This window comes from Emiliania huxleyi (genome assembly GCF_000372725.1).
Source record: "Emiliania huxleyi CCMP1516 unplaced genomic scaffold EMIHUscaffold_409, whole genome shotgun sequence".
In the NCBI taxonomy this organism is placed as follows: Eukaryota; Haptophyta; order Isochrysidales; family Noelaerhabdaceae; genus Emiliania; species Emiliania huxleyi.
Window position 1 is genome coordinate 31797 of NW_005198907.1, and position 16000 is coordinate 47796.

At 66.0% G+C, this 16000-nt stretch overlaps 4 protein-coding genes across 4 annotated transcripts; 3 read left to right on the forward strand and 1 right to left on the reverse strand.

The window, feature by feature from the left end:
- Nucleotides 1-5691: 5691 nt before the first annotated feature.
- On the reverse strand, nt 5692-6900 carry EMIHUDRAFT_244098 (hypothetical protein; the record flags this gene model as incomplete). The annotated part of the gene is made up of 3 exons (XM_005769869.1): nt 5692-5818; nt 5949-6118; nt 6190-6900. 3 exons carry the CDS (start codon nt 6898-6900, stop codon nt 5692-5694), a joined length of 1008 nt encoding a protein of 335 aa, XP_005769926.1.
- Nucleotides 6901-9801: 2901 nt separating this feature from the next.
- EMIHUDRAFT_244101 (hypothetical protein) lies at nt 9802-11508 on the forward strand (the record flags this gene model as incomplete). The annotated part of the gene is made up of 6 exons (XM_005769870.1): nt 9802-10044; nt 10147-10380; nt 10462-10730; nt 10883-10954; nt 11102-11239; nt 11265-11508. The coding sequence occupies 6 exons, from the start codon at nt 9802-9804 to the stop codon at nt 11506-11508; spliced, it is 1200 nt and encodes a 399-aa protein (XP_005769927.1).
- A 417-nt stretch (nt 11509-11925) lies between these two features.
- EMIHUDRAFT_445218 (hypothetical protein) lies at nt 11926-14199 on the forward strand. The gene is made up of 6 exons (XM_005769871.1): nt 11926-11960; nt 12059-12709; nt 12777-12869; nt 12936-13028; nt 13089-13785; nt 13830-14199. The coding sequence occupies exons 2-5, from the start codon at nt 12077-12079 to the stop codon at nt 13248-13250; spliced, it is 981 nt and encodes a 326-aa protein (XP_005769928.1). The 5' UTR covers nt 11926-11960; nt 12059-12076; the 3' UTR covers nt 13251-13785; nt 13830-14199.
- A 509-nt stretch (nt 14200-14708) lies between these two features.
- EMIHUDRAFT_244103 (hypothetical protein) lies at nt 14709-15111 on the forward strand (the record flags this gene model as incomplete). Its single annotated transcript, XM_005769872.1, has 2 exons — nt 14709-14817; nt 14885-15111. 2 exons carry the CDS (start codon nt 14709-14711, stop codon nt 15109-15111), a joined length of 336 nt encoding a protein of 111 aa, XP_005769929.1.
- Nucleotides 15112-16000: the final 889 nt, after the last annotated feature.

Sequence of the window (16000 nt, forward strand, 5' to 3'; positions counted from 1 at the left end):
ATCGGCCGAGGGCGGCTCCAGCTCGAGCCAGCCCGACGAGAAGCGGTGCGAGGGGTCGAACACGCGCCGCTTGAGGCGGCCGATCGCCTCAGCAGCAAAGTGCCACGTGCGGTCGCCCTTCCGCTTCGCCTGGAAGGCCTTGGGCACCACAGCATTCTTTCGCGCGCCCGTCCGCGCCGCCTTCCAGGTCGCGCCGCTCACCTCGCGCGTGCACTTTTCCTCGTTCCACATGATCTTGGTGAGCCGGCCGTACATCGGGCCGTACGACTTGTACACAATCCGCTTGCTAATGAACATGTGCAGGACGTTGTTGAAGCTCTCGTTGTTTGAGGTAGACCCGTGGTTCACGCACCTGCTCACAAATGAGTAGTGTCAGGGGGGCGAGGGGCGGGTCGGGCTGTGTTGCGAATGGGGGTGAGTACTTTTTGAGGATGGTCGCTAGAGCCGGCTGCAGCACGAAAGAGCGCAAAAGATTCCTCGCGTACTCGTTCAGCGCCGGGTGCGGGTCCTCGCGCGTGCGGCACACGGCATCCTCGGCGCAGTACTGGTGGTCGTTCAGGATGCAGTGGTGGATCATCCCGTTCTGAAACCTTTTGACTCCCGCCTCCCAGCGCTCGTCAGCAGTGCCCTGCGCTGTGCTCATGTGCATAATGACGCCGTTCAGGCAGTTTCGGAGCGTGTCGGTGTACGTGGTGCACGCCTTCTTCGCCGCCGTCTTCTCCTCATTGGCCGTCTTGATGCGCGCCCTCTCCGCGTTGCTTTTCTCCATCGCTGCCCGGTACTTGGACCACTCGGTCGGGCTAACGTCCACAGGGCACGGGCCGATGTTGACGCCGCCAGCGCCGCCCTCGCGCTCCACCTCAACCACCGGCTCCTCCGCCTCGTCCGGCTCCACCGCCATCGCCGCCAGCGCCTGTTCCTCCTCCGCCGCCGCCTCCGTGCCCGCAGCCGCCGCCTCGCCGTCCACCGCCTCGCCGTCCGCAGCCGCCTCCGCCGCCGCCGCTGCGCTCCTCTCGCGCGTCTCGAGCACCTCCGTGAGGATCGCGACCTTCTCCGCCTTCGTGCCGCAGAGCCCTCCGCTCCCCTCTCGAGGCTTCTTCGGCAGCAGCGAAATGCGGCCCTATCGCCACGCGCTCGGATCAGAGCGGTACTCGTGCGAGGCTACTGAGGGGCGAGCGCGAGGCACCTCCAGATCGAGTACGTCCGAAAACAGCGTCCGCAGCGCCGCGTCGAGCTCGCCAACGTTCATGTTCTTCGGCTTCTTGCTCTTGGCGCCCGGTCGCACCGGCAGAGGCGGAAGCGGCTTGTGCTTGCACTTCGCCGCGATGTACGCCTCCCACTTCTTCTTGATGGTGACGATGACGTGGTACGTGTCCCAGTCGTGCACGATGGCGAGGCCGAGCGCCCGCGCGACGTTCGCGATGTCGACGCTCGCACCAGAGCACTGGTCGGTCGCCACATTCTCGGGGACGAGCCCCAGCTCGACCAGCCGGCGTAGGCCCGTGAGCAGCGCCTCCTTCTCGCCGCGCTGCGCCACGCCAGCGCAAAAATTGGAGCGGTTCTTGTCGGTCACCTGGCACAGGGCGCACAGCCCCAGCACATGCGTCATGAAGGTGCCGTAGGCGTGCTTCGAGTTGCGATTCTGGCCGTGCCCCGCGTCAAAGCCGAGCCGCTTGTCACCGATCTCGCAGCACCATTTGATGACGCGATTCGTGTCCTCGCTGTCCATCTGCAAGGCAACGCACGCAAGCTCGGCCTTGACCCGCGTGTCGAAGTTCTTGTTCAGGTCGGCGAGGCCCGTCACCGCGAAAAAGTCCTGCGCTCGGGCGAACTCGCAGCCGGTCAAGTGCAGCCCGGCGACCAGCTCGTAGTTGAGGAAAAAGTCGAACTTGTCACTCTCGGCGTCGAGAGGTTCCGGCGGGGTGGGGTGCGCAGCTAGCCACGCCACAATCTTTTTGCGATTTGCCCTCGTTGGCACGCGCTCCTTCTCCCCGACGAAGTCTCGGAGGACCTTCTCCGAGCCGAGCCGCATCGTCGCCGCGAGCTTTCGGCGCGAGAAGCGAGCGTCGAGTTTTGCTCGGTACTCGAGAGCTTCGGTCAGCTTCTGCCGGAGCACCGCCGGCTCCTCCACCCACTCCTCGGGCGCGTCGCTAACCTCCCCAGCTGCAGGGCGGCCGTAGGTCAGCTTTTGCGCAAAGGTCAGCGCACGCCACTCTGCGTCGAGGATCCTGTTGCCCTCCGCAAACGAGAGGATGCGGCCACGCGCTCGCTCCTCGGCCCAGCGAGTCTGCTTGAAGCGAACCCTCGCGTGCGGCGCCAGCTTCGGCCTCGGCGCCGGGCCGAATACTGGCAGGTCAGCGCTCGCCTCGCCGACGGGCGCCGCGGCTCCAGCGGTGGCAGTGGACGGCTGCGTGCGTGGCGCGCCCGACATCTTCTCAGCCGCCGTGTTCCAGTGCACAATGTGGCCGCAGCCCGTGCATCGGAAGGTGAAGCAGCCGACGAAACCGACCTTGCAGCACTCCGGCTGCGCCGTCTCGTCGTGGACAAAGACCAGCTCGCAGCATGGGCAGTCCTTGGCGTGAAGCTGCACCGCCGCCGCGAGGGCGTTGATCTGCGGGACCTCAGCCACCACCATCCCCGTGAGGGGCATCAGCACATTGCCGTGCCCAGTGCCGGTCCGCCGCGCGGCGTCGCCCTTGATGACCGTCGCCGGCGCCACCGTCGGCAGCAGCGGCACCGTCACGTTGCTCGCAGTACTGGCAGTGCCGCCATCGGCGTCAGCCGGCGCAGCGATGCGCTCGTCAGGCCCGTCAAAGTGGAACTCGCGCCCCAGGATGGCGAGCGTCGTGCCGTCCGCGGACACCGTGGTGCCAGGGAGTGCGGCGGCGAGAGTGACGAGCCACTCGCCCACGTTGGCGTTGCTGCGCATCGAGGCAGCTGAGCCAGGCCCGGCCAGATTCATCCCCGCAAGTGCGACGAGGATGAGCTTGGAGTTCCGCTGCAGCGTGGTGAGGAGGTTGCTGCCGCGGGCCGACGCGTCGAGCTTCGTCGGCGAGCTTCGCGGCGTCACCTTTGCCTTGGGCTTCGGCGCCATGGTCATGTCGGCGTCTGAGTTTTGCGGGCGCCGTGCCTTGTGCCGGTGGGCATCACCGCCGCCACTGGCACTGCTCGGCCCGAGAGAAGAGCGCGACGGCGGTCCGTGGCGGCGGCCTCGCTTGGTGCCTGGGCCGGGCTGCCGGTTGTTGACGTTGCTGTTGCCGAGAGGGGCACGGGGAGGCATGGCTGTTGCTTTCGCTAAGGCAGTTGGCGCGAATCGCGATCCGAAGTCGGCGGGCGGCGGCGGGCTGCCACGCGAAATAGAAAAAATCGCGCCGCCAGGACACGGAACCTGCATAGCAGCAAGGGCCCTCGCCGATCGAACCACCGTCCACCCCCCTCAACTACACACGCTCTTTAGAGATACTAGAAGTCACTAGACCAGAGGCCCCCCCGCACGCCCTCCCCGTCCTCGTCACCACACACGCCACACACGCGCCGTGCCCGTGACTGCGCCTTAGTGAGGAAGCCTGTGTAGTGGCCCATGGCGACGCACTTTGCGAGAAAGTCGCAATCCGAGTCTGGACCCAGGTCGCACTGGGTGCTCGGGAACTCCCTGCGAATAAACCTCTCGATGCAATCGCAGAACTTCGTGCGCTGCTTCATGTCGTCGCCCGCGTTCAAGACCTTGTAGGCAGCACGGTAAAGATGATATCGGCCGCAGCGGTGCGCCGCCTCGCGCTGGTCCTCCAGGAAGGGAGCAGCGTTGTCGTGCTGCAGGTCGAGGTACACCGAGAAGTGCAGGTCCGCCTTCAGCACCTCGACAAGGCATTTTTCCAGCGCTGCCGGTAAGATACGGTCCGGGTACGCGCAGCGGATGCACTCGATGTCGCCGGGTGGGTCGTCGAGCGCGTCGAAGACGCCCTCGCCACCCCTGCGGCTGCGGCCACCGCCACGCCGGCCACCGCGGCGCCTGGCGCGTCGTGCCTGAGCAATCGGCGAGTCTTGCTGGGACGAGTTTGAAGTCGCCTGCAAGCACGGCGGTTGTGATGTGAGTAGCTAGGAGCGGCGGCCACGCAGCCGGGAGAGGTGCGCGCCTGAGAGGTAGGGGTGTCTGGCTGGCGGGAGGCAGAGCGGCCATCGCTGCGCCCTGCAGCCGGACGGACGCCGCCAGAAGGAGCAGGCGTGCCCAGGTAGCTGCTCCACTCGGTCGTGCTGCCGGAACACGGCGTATGTGAGTGCCGCTCGCCTAGCAGGCTGCGCCTCGGACTCGCATACAACCGACGGGCCGAGTCCGTGGTGGAGGGCGTCTGTGACTCTGTCGACGACGACGCATCCGTGCGGCCGCTGCGCGGCGTCGAGCGCACCGACTCGGAGACTGCGGACGCCGGGGTCGACGTGTTCATGCCCGCCGACGGTCCATAGTTGATCCTGCGCACTGGCATTGGCCCCGTCGGCGACGAGAGCGGTGGGTCATTGTCATCGGCAAACTGGAGGAAGAGCGTGGCGCAGCGGCCGTCGATGACGGTCTGGTGGCGTACTGTTGCGCCCGAGTCGGTTCCACCGCCCGAGGACCGCCCAGTCTCCATCGCGCGCAACATCGCGAGCACTGCGTTGACGGCACCCGGCGACGCAGCCTCCAGGAGGCGGACTGCGTCGCGGCGCATGTCACCATCGGCCTCCGGGGGTGGGTCCGGGGCCAGGCCACTCTCGGCGCCCGAAACACCCGGCGCAGAGCCCGGCATTGGGGCCGCGCGCGGCGCTGACACAACCCGTACGGGTTTGAGGGCGCCCGCCCAAGAGCCGAAATAGGCCTTTAAACAAAACAACTCTCTCTCACAGCAGACAGGCTCGACACAGGTAAAATAAGGAATACAAACTGCGTTGTTTCTAGTCTGTACAGCTTCGCGAAGCTCTGGGACATGTGAGGCCGCCCCCTAGTCTTGCGAGGGGTGGCTGCTAACCTAGAGTGCCCGCCGCCGGCGCGCTAGGGAGTTTGTGGTGGAGGCGGGCACTGGCGCAGGCGCGCTGCCGCGCATCAAGCGGAGAGAGGTTGCCGCCAACTGGATGCTCGGCGGCCTCGGCGTGGTGCTCGCCGTCGTCGGGGGCGCCGTCGCCGCCAAGGGCTGGTGAGCGTGGCTCTGGCCGATTAGCGATTACGCTGCCGCCGTACACTTCTCCATGTCCATGTGTGGCGAGCGCCGCAACACACGGCAGCGAGCCAAGCTGCAGAACATGTGCGAACCAGCGCCTACGACGCTCAAGGAGTCAGGCGCCGCGGAGCGCTCCCCGAAGAAAATTTTGAGGGTTGTGGAGGGCTTGCGATTTCTATTAAGAGTTTGACTCATCACACGCGGAACCACTCGGCCCACCCACTGGCGCAATCTCAAGTGTAGCGGCGCTCCGCGCCTACCCACACGCCACAGCGGCGCGCTCCGCGCGTGCTTTCCAGCGGCGCGCTCCGCGCGTGCTCTGCGGCAGTGACTACACTGCATGTCTGCATCTTCTGCAGCTCCAGCAGGTATCTCAGCAGTGTGAGTTCATCGCCAGTTATCTGCGCCTCCGTTCGTCGCTCTCGTGCTTGATCGTCAGGCGCAGATAACTCTCGGCCCAAATAAAAGAATCCGCCGTCGACACAAGCACCCCCCCCCAACTTCACCGCGCTGAGCTGTAGACGAGCAGGAATCTGGGCAGTGCCGCGGCCTCATTGTACACGACCAGCTCGTCATAGTTTAGGTTTGCTCCCACCTCGCCGACGATCGAGTCGTACCCGTCCGGTGGCCTATGAGAAGAAATCTGGCCGTGAAGACACCAGGGAAACTGTGAATGGGTGGGCGCCCCGTGGCCTCGTCACATCGAGCTCGGCCTCGTGCGTGCAGTAGGCGCGGCCCGCGGCGACCGTCGCTACAAACATCGTGCGCCAGCGGCGGCTGCCGCGGAGGCGCTCGCTGTGCGTCGCGTAGTCATTCGACTTTCCCGACGTGGACGAAAAGTACAGACCCGGCCCGTAGCGCAGCGCGGCGCGGTTCGACGCGTTGGGCCCACTGCCCGCGTGCGCGCGCAAGAAGCCTGCGTGAACAAGCTTAGCACATGAATACAGCTGAATACGCGCTGAACACGTGTCTCCTTGAGTGCTAGTTGGAAGACAGGGACCTGCATCCCGTATCTAGGGCACGAGATGCCGTGGCCGAGGATGGAGCAGAGCGCGCAGCCGCGGCTGTTGCACGGCGCGCGGTTCAGGTCGACCGCAAAGTCGCAGGTGGCTCCCGTGCCGTGGAAGCGCCGCCGCTCGTTGCCCACGGCGGCCAGGTGCCTCGCAAAACGCTCGCTGAGGGCGGGCGGCGGGCGGATGGCGTACACGCGCTCGACGCGAGGTACGGTGCCGGGCTTGCGCCAGGCGATGGTGAACTGCTCGATCACGCTCGAGCGCTCCGGCGACGCCCGAGTCAAGAGGTCGCAGGCGTACTCGCCCGTGGAGCCGACAAAGACCCTCTCAACGCCGGGCGCCGCGGGCGCGAGCAGGCCGCGCCTCTCCGCTCGCTGCTTGTGGTCGTCGGTGCAGAAGCCATGGTGCAGGCGCCCGCGGTTGCAGCCTGGAAGGCCGCACCTCTGCGGCGGTGGAGTAGTGGCAACGCCGCATGCTGCTGCGGTGAAGGGCGCCTCGCGGTCGGCCTCACACGCAGCACACCGGCCGGACTCGGCCTTATTGACGAGCGTGCAGCGCACGCAGTGCCAGTGGCCCGGAGGCAGCAGAGCGTCAGGCTGCTCATTTTCTGCTTCGGCGAGCGACGCCGCAATCGCCCAGTCGACATGCTGCTCCTCCTCGCGCGCGTCGCGAGGCCGCTTTAGCGGGCCGGACGACATTACTGTTAACAAACGCAGCAGCGCGATACCGACACACCTGAGACGAGCGCCGCCAACGCGACGCAAACCGATCGAAACAAGAATTTTCCCGCCGTCCTCCAAGCGCGCGCCAGTCCCTGCTCGGTGTTGTGCGAGGGAGTGCGCGTTAGGTTTTCGTCTTTTTCTACCCTTATAAGTCTCTCGTGTCGGCGCCGACGCTCTTTTAACCGTAGAACGTCCCTACTGAACACCGCCCGCCGACGATCGATCAGTCCACAATCGTCGGCCCGCACCCCGCAGCGACCCGCAGCGATGGATGCCGCCCCCCACGGCCCCTACGGCCGACGCGCCGATGCACGACCGGCCTCCGTCGGACGGCTCTCCGGCCTCTCCGGCCGCTGCCGCCCGCGCTGCTGCCGATCCGGTCCCCTTCACGCTCCGCACAAGCATAAACGACACTTTTGAGGTCGCCGGCTTTGGCCAGGTGCCCACCACCTGCTTGCCTCCATGTTCACGCTTCGCGCCCCTTCCCCCCCTCTGACGCCGCCGTATACCGTAGGTGAGGGGCACGACTACCCGCCTGGAAGGCGCTCTCATCAGCAAGTCACCCAGGCACCAAGCTCCTGGGCGTTTACGCTTGACTACGAAACCATGCAGTGGATGCAGCTCGATCAAAACGGCGACGCCAACAGCTGGTCCCTGGGCGAGTTCCTCGCCCAGGATGAGGTGCGAGTCATGATGCTCGACCCAGCGTGCACCAAGTCGCTCACATTCCGTGAGTTCGTCAACGGGCGACTGCGATCTCGAACTCCCGACAACTGGACTGGTGCACCAGCCGCGGAGGACGATGTATGATGTAACTTATTCCGGGGCCGGTGTGCGGGGAGCGAACCTTAGCGACCGCCCAGAAGCTTTCTGAGCGACCCAATCGGGCCGGGATCATCAGCATATGTCCCCTCCACAACATCGTGGGCGTTTGAGCGGTATTTGAGGACCACCGCCACTCTGAAGTTCGGCCGGGTGGTCTGCAGACCCCCCCCCCCCGGAGCAGCAGAGGCTCCGTGGGGTCGCAGAGTCGAAGCTGGGAGTCGCACTCGTCAAACCGTCGCATGACCACGCAGTCCGCACGTACCACCCACATCCCCTCCACCGCTCAGAAGGCGCAGATCGACCGCCGGGCCGCGTAGTCGTCGTTAAGGAGCGGTTTTTGGAGCCGTACGAAGAGGTCCCAGACCGCAGACGGGCGAACATGCGGTTTTTCGATGACCACGCGCGATGTGGTATCTGGTTTTTGCTAAAAACGGGCCGCCTAGTGCAGCATCACTAGTACAACACGCAACCACACTGAGAGCTCCACACTAGCCGGTATAGGCGAGCCCCGGCGGCCTCACCGTCGCCGCTCGCGGCGGAGCCGACGGCGGAGCCACGGGCGGGTGCGACCTTTTTGGGGGACATGAGCTCGCCAGGACGTCACCGATGGCTCGGCGCGCCTCTTCCCGCCTGCGCGGGGCGGCCTGCCTACAGGAGCGAGGGGGAGGAAGACGGAACTGAGCCCTAGGTTCGTGCAAAAGCGCCGGCAAAGGCTGGGAGAGGGGCGGCAAGCGACGGGCGGGTGAGCGACCTTTTGAGCGGCCGTGAGCCGGCAGGGAGGCCGGCGATGGCTCGGCCAGCTCCTTCCCGGCGGGTTCTCGTCGGGCTGTGCCTGGTCGGCCGGGCTCGGGTGAGGTGAGTGGGCCCGGGAGTCGCATCTGCGCGTCCCCGGCAGTGGCAGTGTAGGGGTAGATGGGAAGTGCGGAGATGGGAGGCAACGCGCCTGTTTGATGGCCGCACGAGGCAAAGTTGGGCGCTCCGAGCGTCTTTTCGGCGAGAACGAGCGGGCTGTGCATCGTGGGGGGGTGACTGAGAGGGAGGTGGTCGTGCGCTCACTTTGTCGGCCGCGCGCGAGGAGAATACTGGGTGTGAGGCGCGCAGGAGGCGAGGGTGGGCGCGCCGGCGGTCGAGCCACCGAAGAAATCGACGTGGCGCAGCTCCGCGCCGGCGGGGACGACCGAGCACATGATGTCGGCGGCGGTCGCGCGACGAGGGAGAGCCGCAGGAGCCCTCTGTGGAGCAGGCGCGCGAAAGCAGCGATGAGTGGCGCTTCGATCAGCCACCTGTGGGCGGTCACAGGGGTCGCGGTCAAGCTCGCGACGGGGTAAATCTGGTGCGTCTAGTATCACTGGTGGGCTGGGTGTGCAGCAGCCGCGCTCAAAAAGAGGCAAAAAAAGCGGCTGCTACTTTGAGTGTCTACTCTTTCTCGGCGCACCGTGCTCGGCCTCGCTGAAAAGCTGGCTGGTGGTCGCGCGCAGCGCGTCAGCGCCACTCCGACTGGTTGGGCACCTCGGCTGGGTCCATCAGCAAGAGGCCCGCGCCGTCGGGCGGCCCCGGGAGCGCATGATGCCCCTCCGAGAGGCGCTGACGCCCCGCCGAGATCGCGCTGGTTTGGCACGAAAAACACGAGGCGCCCAGGGGGGGGTCCGAATAAGTTACATCATAGATGGCTCCCTCGACGACATCCCTTCATCGACGGACGCCTTCACCGCCGCCGGCCCTGGGCCATCCATCGCGGCCTCCGACTGGCTGCCGCAGCTCACACCCTAATCTATCTGCCCTAGGCACGGAGCCAACGGAGCCATCGCGTGCGGCTCCGAGGTCTCCCGCCGAGACCGGCTCGGCGCGGGTTTGACTGACGTGACTGACTGATGAGTGCTTGCGAGAGAGAGATTTTTAGCAATGCTTGCGATGGATGATCTCCGACACCCAAAACCAAAATACAAATGCGGAGTGGAGCCCACACTTCGCGTGCAGATCCTGCGTCTCTCACTGGCCCGAACAACAGAGGCGGGTACCGGCGCAGGTCCCACACAGTGTGCGAAACGCACCATGTTCACTCTCTTCCTGCTCGGCACAACGACGGCCCTCGTCGGCCCTCTTCATCGGCCGCCGCTGCTCGCTTCGCCTGGCCTCGCGCCGCGCGGCTGCTGCGTGCGTGCGTGTGCTGCGCCCGCCGAGCCCTCCCTCCTCCGGCGTGGCGCTTCGCTCGGCGGCATCGTGCTCGCCGACGCGCTGCTCAAGCGCGGCTTTGTGCGGCGCGGGGTAGCTTTCCCCTCGTCCCTCGCCGGGTCGGTGATGCTCTTTGCCAGCCTCTGCTCCCTGCGTGCAATCTCGCCGCCGCTCGCGCGCGGCGTCGCCCGCGCCGCCCGTCCGGGCTGCGCCATCATCGCAAAGTGGCTGCCGCTCTTCTTCGTCCCAAACCTCGTCCTCCTCCCGCTGGTCCTGCGCCTCGGCGCGGGAGACGCCGCCCGCCTCGCGCTCCTCATCGGCGGCGGCGCCGTCCTCTCTCTCCCCGCCTGCGGCTTCGCTGCCCGCACCGCACTCGCCGCCAGCGAGTCGCTCCCCGAACGGCAGCGCCTCTCGGAGCGGCTGAATGTCGGCATGTACGAGCCGCCCGCCTCGGACCGTGTCGCGTCCGCCGCCGCCGCCGCCGCTGCCGAAGCCGCCTCTCCGGTGACCGGAGTCGGCCTCTTCGCCGACGGCGACGAGGGTGCCGACGCGAGCGAGGCGGTGGCTGCGGCGAACGCGCCGCCGCGGCCGCCGTTCGCGGCAGCGCTTCTGCCACGGCTGGCCTCGGCCGCGCTGGCGAGCGGCGCGGCGTCGGCGCTCGCTGCCCAAGGCCTCGGCGCCCCGGCCGCCGCGGAGTGGCTCCGCGACGCGTCTCTGCTGACGACGACCGCCGGCGGGTTTGTCGCCGGCTCCACCCTCGTCCCCAAGCGAGCTCAGAAGCTGCTCCACCCGCTGCTCACCTGCACGCTGTGCACGCACGCCGCCGTCGCGGCGCTCGCTCTCGCCACCGCCCAGCCCTTCTCCGTCCTCCTCCGCTCCTACCTCCTTCCCGGCGGCGCCCCGCTCGCTGCGCCGGGCAGCATCCGCCGCCGCGAAGAGGGCGACGGCGCCTCCCTCACAGTCCGATGGCGCGAACAGGCAACCTGCTGCTCGCGATGCTCGGACCGGCGACGCTCTCGTTTGGCTTCTCCATGTACGAGAAGCGCCGCCTCCTCGCCGCCTCGCTGCCAGCCGTCACCGCCGCCACCGCCGTCGCCGCCGCCGGAGGACTCTTCGGGTCGGCGGCGGCGGCGCGAGCGCTCGGGCTCGACGCGGCGCTGCGGGCGGCTGCGATCCCGAGGCAGGTGACGGCGCCGCTCGCCATTGCAATCTCCGGCTTGGTTGGCGCCGACCCGGGCATCGCTTGCACGATCGTCGTCCTCACCGGCCTTGCAGTCGCCAACTTTGGCCACAACCCGCTCGACGCTTCACGGCGGAGGTGCGAAGAGGCGCCGCTCAAGGAGGCACGTCGTGTGGGTAGGCCTCGCGCTGCTTGACGCGGTCGGCGTGACCGCGCCCGTGGCGCGCGGGCTGGCGATGGGCGCCGCGGGCCACGGCATCGGCACCGCTGCCACCGCCGCAGAGCCGGCCGCCTTCCCGTTCGCCGCGATCGCGATGGTCCTCAACGCGGTGGCGTCGACCGTGCTCGCCTCGATCCCGCCCGTCCGCAAGGCGCTGCTCTCCGCCGCCGGCCTGCCCGCCGCGTGACGCCCTCCTGCGGTGCACGCGCCGGGCGCCGAGAGGGCGGAGGGCCGCTCCTGCGCGTCCCCTGGCCTCCCTCCGCCTCATTGTATCGTACGAGAGTAACACAGAGAGCTAGAGTCTACAGGCGGAGAGTGTGACGCAAACCGCCTCTGGTCATGATCGACATGCGCATGTGACACATCGCGGCAGGAAGGAGTGTGTATGCATATGCCCCACCACAGTGCCAGTACGAGTGGTGCCCCACCACAGCGCCTGGAACAGCGGCGTGAACACACGCTCGCTCGCTTGGTCCGACAAGCTCAGTGATGATGCTCTCGTCCCTGGCCCGCGCCACGCGCGCGCTGCCTGTTCGGCACGCTCGCGGACTGGCGGGTCGCGTCGAGAGCGTCACTGAGATTATCGGGTCTACGCCCATGGTCAGGCTGAGGCGGGTCGTCGGCGATGCGAAAGCTAAGGAGCGTCCACACCACTGCATATCCCTCACCGCCACCGCATCGCGGCACCCGTCCTTATCCGCCACCACATCGCGACCATCGGGCGCGCCTCGTCGCAGGTGTATCTCAAGCTCGAGATGCAGAACCCGGGCGGCTCGGTCAAGGACCGGATCGCACTCTCGATGATCGAAGAGGCGGAGAAGCGCGGCGATATCGACCCGGCGCGCACCACCATTGTCGAGGCCACGTCTGGCAACACCGGCATCGGGCTGGCGATGGTGGCGGCCGCCAAGGGCTACAAGTGCATCATCGTGATGCCGCAGGTCCCGAGTATGTACGAGCGCTACATCCTCGTACGCAAGTTTGGGTGCGACGTGCACCTCACGTCGGTGATGCAGGACAACTTCCCGAAGACGATCGAGAACCTGATTGGGTACTCGACCGAGCTCGTCAAGAAGAACCCCGACTACTGGACCCCCTCGCAGTTCGACTCGGAAGACAACCCGCTCGCGCACCTGACTGGCACCGGCCCGGAGATCTGGGAGCAGACCGACGGCGAGGTGGACTGCTTCGTGGCGGGCGCGGGGACGGGAGGCACGCTCAACGGGGCGGGCCAGTACCTCAAGTCGAAGAAGCCCTCGTGCCGTGTCGTCTGCGTCGAGCCCACCGAGGCGCGTGTGCTGGTCGGCGCGCCGGGAGGCATGCACGGCGTCGTCGGCATCGGGGCCAACCTGCAGCTGCCGCTCATCGAGAAGCTGGCGCCCGGCCAGGAGCCGACACAGATGACGCCATCGCCTACACCCCGTCCCCTCCTCATCTCCTTTCTCGCCCGGGCAGGAGTGGGCCGAGGGGCCGCGGGGCGCAATCGACGAGTTTGCGCACGCGTCGACGCCAGAGTCATGCGAGTGGGCCAACCGCGTCGCCGCGCAGGAGGGGTGCCGACTCACGGAGGAGGCGTGTAGGCTGGCCGGACGCTGCTCGGAGGCCTGCTTGTAGGAGGGCCTGCTGGTCGGCCCGTCGAGCGGCGCGGCGATCAAGGTTGGGGTCGACATCGCCCACCGGCCGGAGATGGCGGGCAAGACGGTCGTCGTGCTGCAGGCGAGCCGAGATGCCGCCGAGATGCTGCCGAGAGATGGCGAGACGAGCGTGGTGCTGCAGGCGTCGTCTGCGATCCGGTACGTGAGCCACCCGATGTGGGAGGGGCAGAAGGTCGAGGGCAAGGAGGCGCTCCCCATCCCGCCCGACCTCGAGACGGAGCACCCGGTCTGCCGCTGGAGGTCGGAGGACTACGTGCCGCCGCCAAAGGACTGAAGCCGCCTGTCGGCGCAGTCGAGGGGGGCGCACGCGTTGGCAGAAGGGCGCGAGGCGGCATGCGCTGCGGCGGGCCTTGCTCACATCTCCTTCCGGTGCCGCGGCATCTGAGAGTACGGTCGTAGGGGGCGGCAGTGGGAGAGGAGGGCAAATGCCAAATCGCGCGGGCGACCGCATTCGGGAGAGTACGTGTTTGCTATATTAGCCTCCCGTCGGGGCCGGACTGCGCGGTGCACCATCGATCGATCCCAGACAGGCCGAGGGCGAGACGTGGTTCACGCAGACACTGGTTGGGTAGTAGTCTAAGTTCTGAGCCTCGCGGCTTAACGGGTCTAAGTGTGGCTAGCCACGCTGGAGTGCTTACGCGGTCTAAGATCAGCGGGAGCCTCTTACACCGGCTAAGTCGGCCATGGCACGCGATATACGGCGCTCGCGCCCAAATTTTCTTCGCCTGCGCGGCGGGCGATCGATCCTCCTCATGCTCAGCAATCGCCGCCTCAGCATCCTCCTCTTCCGATTCTCGTTGCTGCTTCTTGAGCGCACTTCGGCGACATCTAGCCAAATAGTTCTCACAAATAGCCTCAAGCTCAAACAAACGCATGTCAGAGAAGCCTGTGTATGCTGGTCCTCTTTGAACGATCCGCGCGTGAGGTAGCATAGGGCCTTGTTGGCAGCAGCCAGCTTGTTGCGCTGCTTCGTTGCGATGAGCTGATTGGGATCGCAGAAGTGCATGCCAAGCACCGCCACGATCTTGAAGCAGAACACATCGCAACCGCATCGTCCGCACTGCCATCGGCATGCCGCGCCCGCCGCTTCGCCGCAGCCGCCTTAAGGCACGCATAGCGGCAGCACATGGTACGGTGCGCGTACTTGAGCAGGCGTTGCGCGCCGCAAGTAGCGCACTGGCCCTGGGAGACGGCGATATGGCGTCGTGCGCGGCATACGCTGGTCGGGACCGCGTCCAGGTATTTTTCGGGTAAACCTGGACTTTTGCAGGTATACCCGGGTTTTACCCGGAGTTGGCCTCGTGTCGTCTAAGTTCATGGCCCCCGGCCTTCCAGCGTCTAAGTCTGAGCCCGGCTCCGTGCGGGGGCTAAGTTGAGCGCTCGCTCGCTGCAGAGGCTAAGTGTAGAGCGACCCTCTAGCCCTACTACCCAACCATTACGCAGACCTCTGTGGGCTGCGTGGGGGGGCAGAGTGGGCTCTGTGACGCTGTGGGTGGGTATGCCATATGCGGCGTAGAAGAAAAGGAGCAGCAGACGGACGCCACAAGGGATTTTCAGTGTATGTAGCTCTTACGAACATACCCGTAGGTGAACTGCTGACAGGGTTGGTGCGATGAGGAGCGATCCGAACGTGGTATTCGATTTTCAGGAGGAAAGTGTGCGAACTTGGCGCAGGATCCAGGAACTTGGCACATATCCTTGGTTTTTGATTTCTACCGCAGCGAATACATGTATGTTGTATGTTCACCTGAGCGGAGGCCAATTGATCCAATTGATTCGCGAGGCTCTGGCAAAAAGTGGGTACTGCGTTGGCAACGTGCTTTTGTCCAAGCCTTCAGCTGGTGCCAAAACGTATAATTGTCCGCGACCAAATACCTCGACCAAAATACCCTGGTACGCGGTGGGTAGAAATGGCTTGCTTGCAAGAATGGGATGCCGACAGGCGTCAGGCGGCGCATGCCGAGAAGTCGCTTGCCGTGCGGGAGCTCGTGCACCTCTCCCTGCGCGCGAAGTCCACGGGCGTCGTCGCGGAGCTTCATCTCGACACGGCACTGGTTGCTCCGAGCGGCAGCGGAGCTGATCACGAGCGACAAATTCGCGGGGATGCCCGGCAACAGATTGGCGTGGCGTCCTAAACAACGCGACCGACGAGCATGCTCAACTGCTGCGCGACCGCACTCTGCGACCCCGACTTTTGTATGCGCTTTGCCATTCGCCGCCGCATTGGCTCAGGGGGCACAGTCCGCTTGCAGTGGCTCTTCCGCACGAAGCGTTGTTGCCGCCTATAGAGGAAGTACCGTTCTACCGTTGCTACGTACAAAAGACTGAAACCCCCAGGTTAGGGCCCTTAGGGGGTTCTCCCAGTAAGCTATAAAAGTACGTACATGTACTTGGTGCGTGCAGCCCTCCAAATTCGGATCCGGAGCGTAGCGGAGTGGGCCCCGAGTTTGAAAAAGGGCGACGGACGCTTGCGTCCTAGCTCCAACAACGCCTGCCTCCCCGGCGCAGAGGGGCCCCCGGAGGGATGCACAACCGCTCCACGCCACGCCGCTCGCGGCGGTCCTATTCCCAGCTCCGCTGAGGGCCAACACGTTATAAAAGAAAGAAAACAGACAGCGCAAGGGAGGGATGGGAGGACGGCACGCCGCCACCACACAGGGATTTTAATTAAGGAGAGAGGAGTGTAGTGCTAGCCGTCGCCCACCCTAACCCTTGGTCGTCTGCCTCTTTCTATCTCCCTTCGCAGTCTTCCCTCGCCGATTCTCGCTGCAACCTTCATGCCACCTCGCGGTCGTCCCACTCTCGTCGTTCTCCCTCCTGTCGCTTCCTCCTCTGTCGCGTCGCTCTCGTCTGCCTCGTCCTGCGCCGCCGCCGCCGCCTGCCGATCCCTTGCGCTCGCGGCTTCTCCAGCCTTTCGGCGCAACTCTGCCCTGCTCGCGGCATATTTTGGCCCCTCGAGTTTATCGAGCTCTCCGCGCGCACGTTTTTTTCTGTCCCGGAGTGAATTCTTTTTGGTCTGTGCAG

Bases quoted from the DNA above. Each gene is read 5' to 3' on its own strand.
- EMIHUDRAFT_445218 (XM_005769871.1), top strand. From the start codon at position 12,077: ATGCAGAACCCGGGCGGCTCGGTCAAGGACCGGATCGCACTCTCGATG. The intron at 12,710-12,776 runs GAGCCGACACAG...TCGCCCGGGCAG, and splicing joins AGAAGCTGGCGCCCGGCCAG to GAGTGGGCCGAGGGGCCGCG. The intron at 13,029-13,088 runs GTGCTGCAGGCG...GAGACGAGCGTG, and splicing joins TGGCGGGCAAGACGGTCGTC to GTGCTGCAGGCGTCGTCTGC.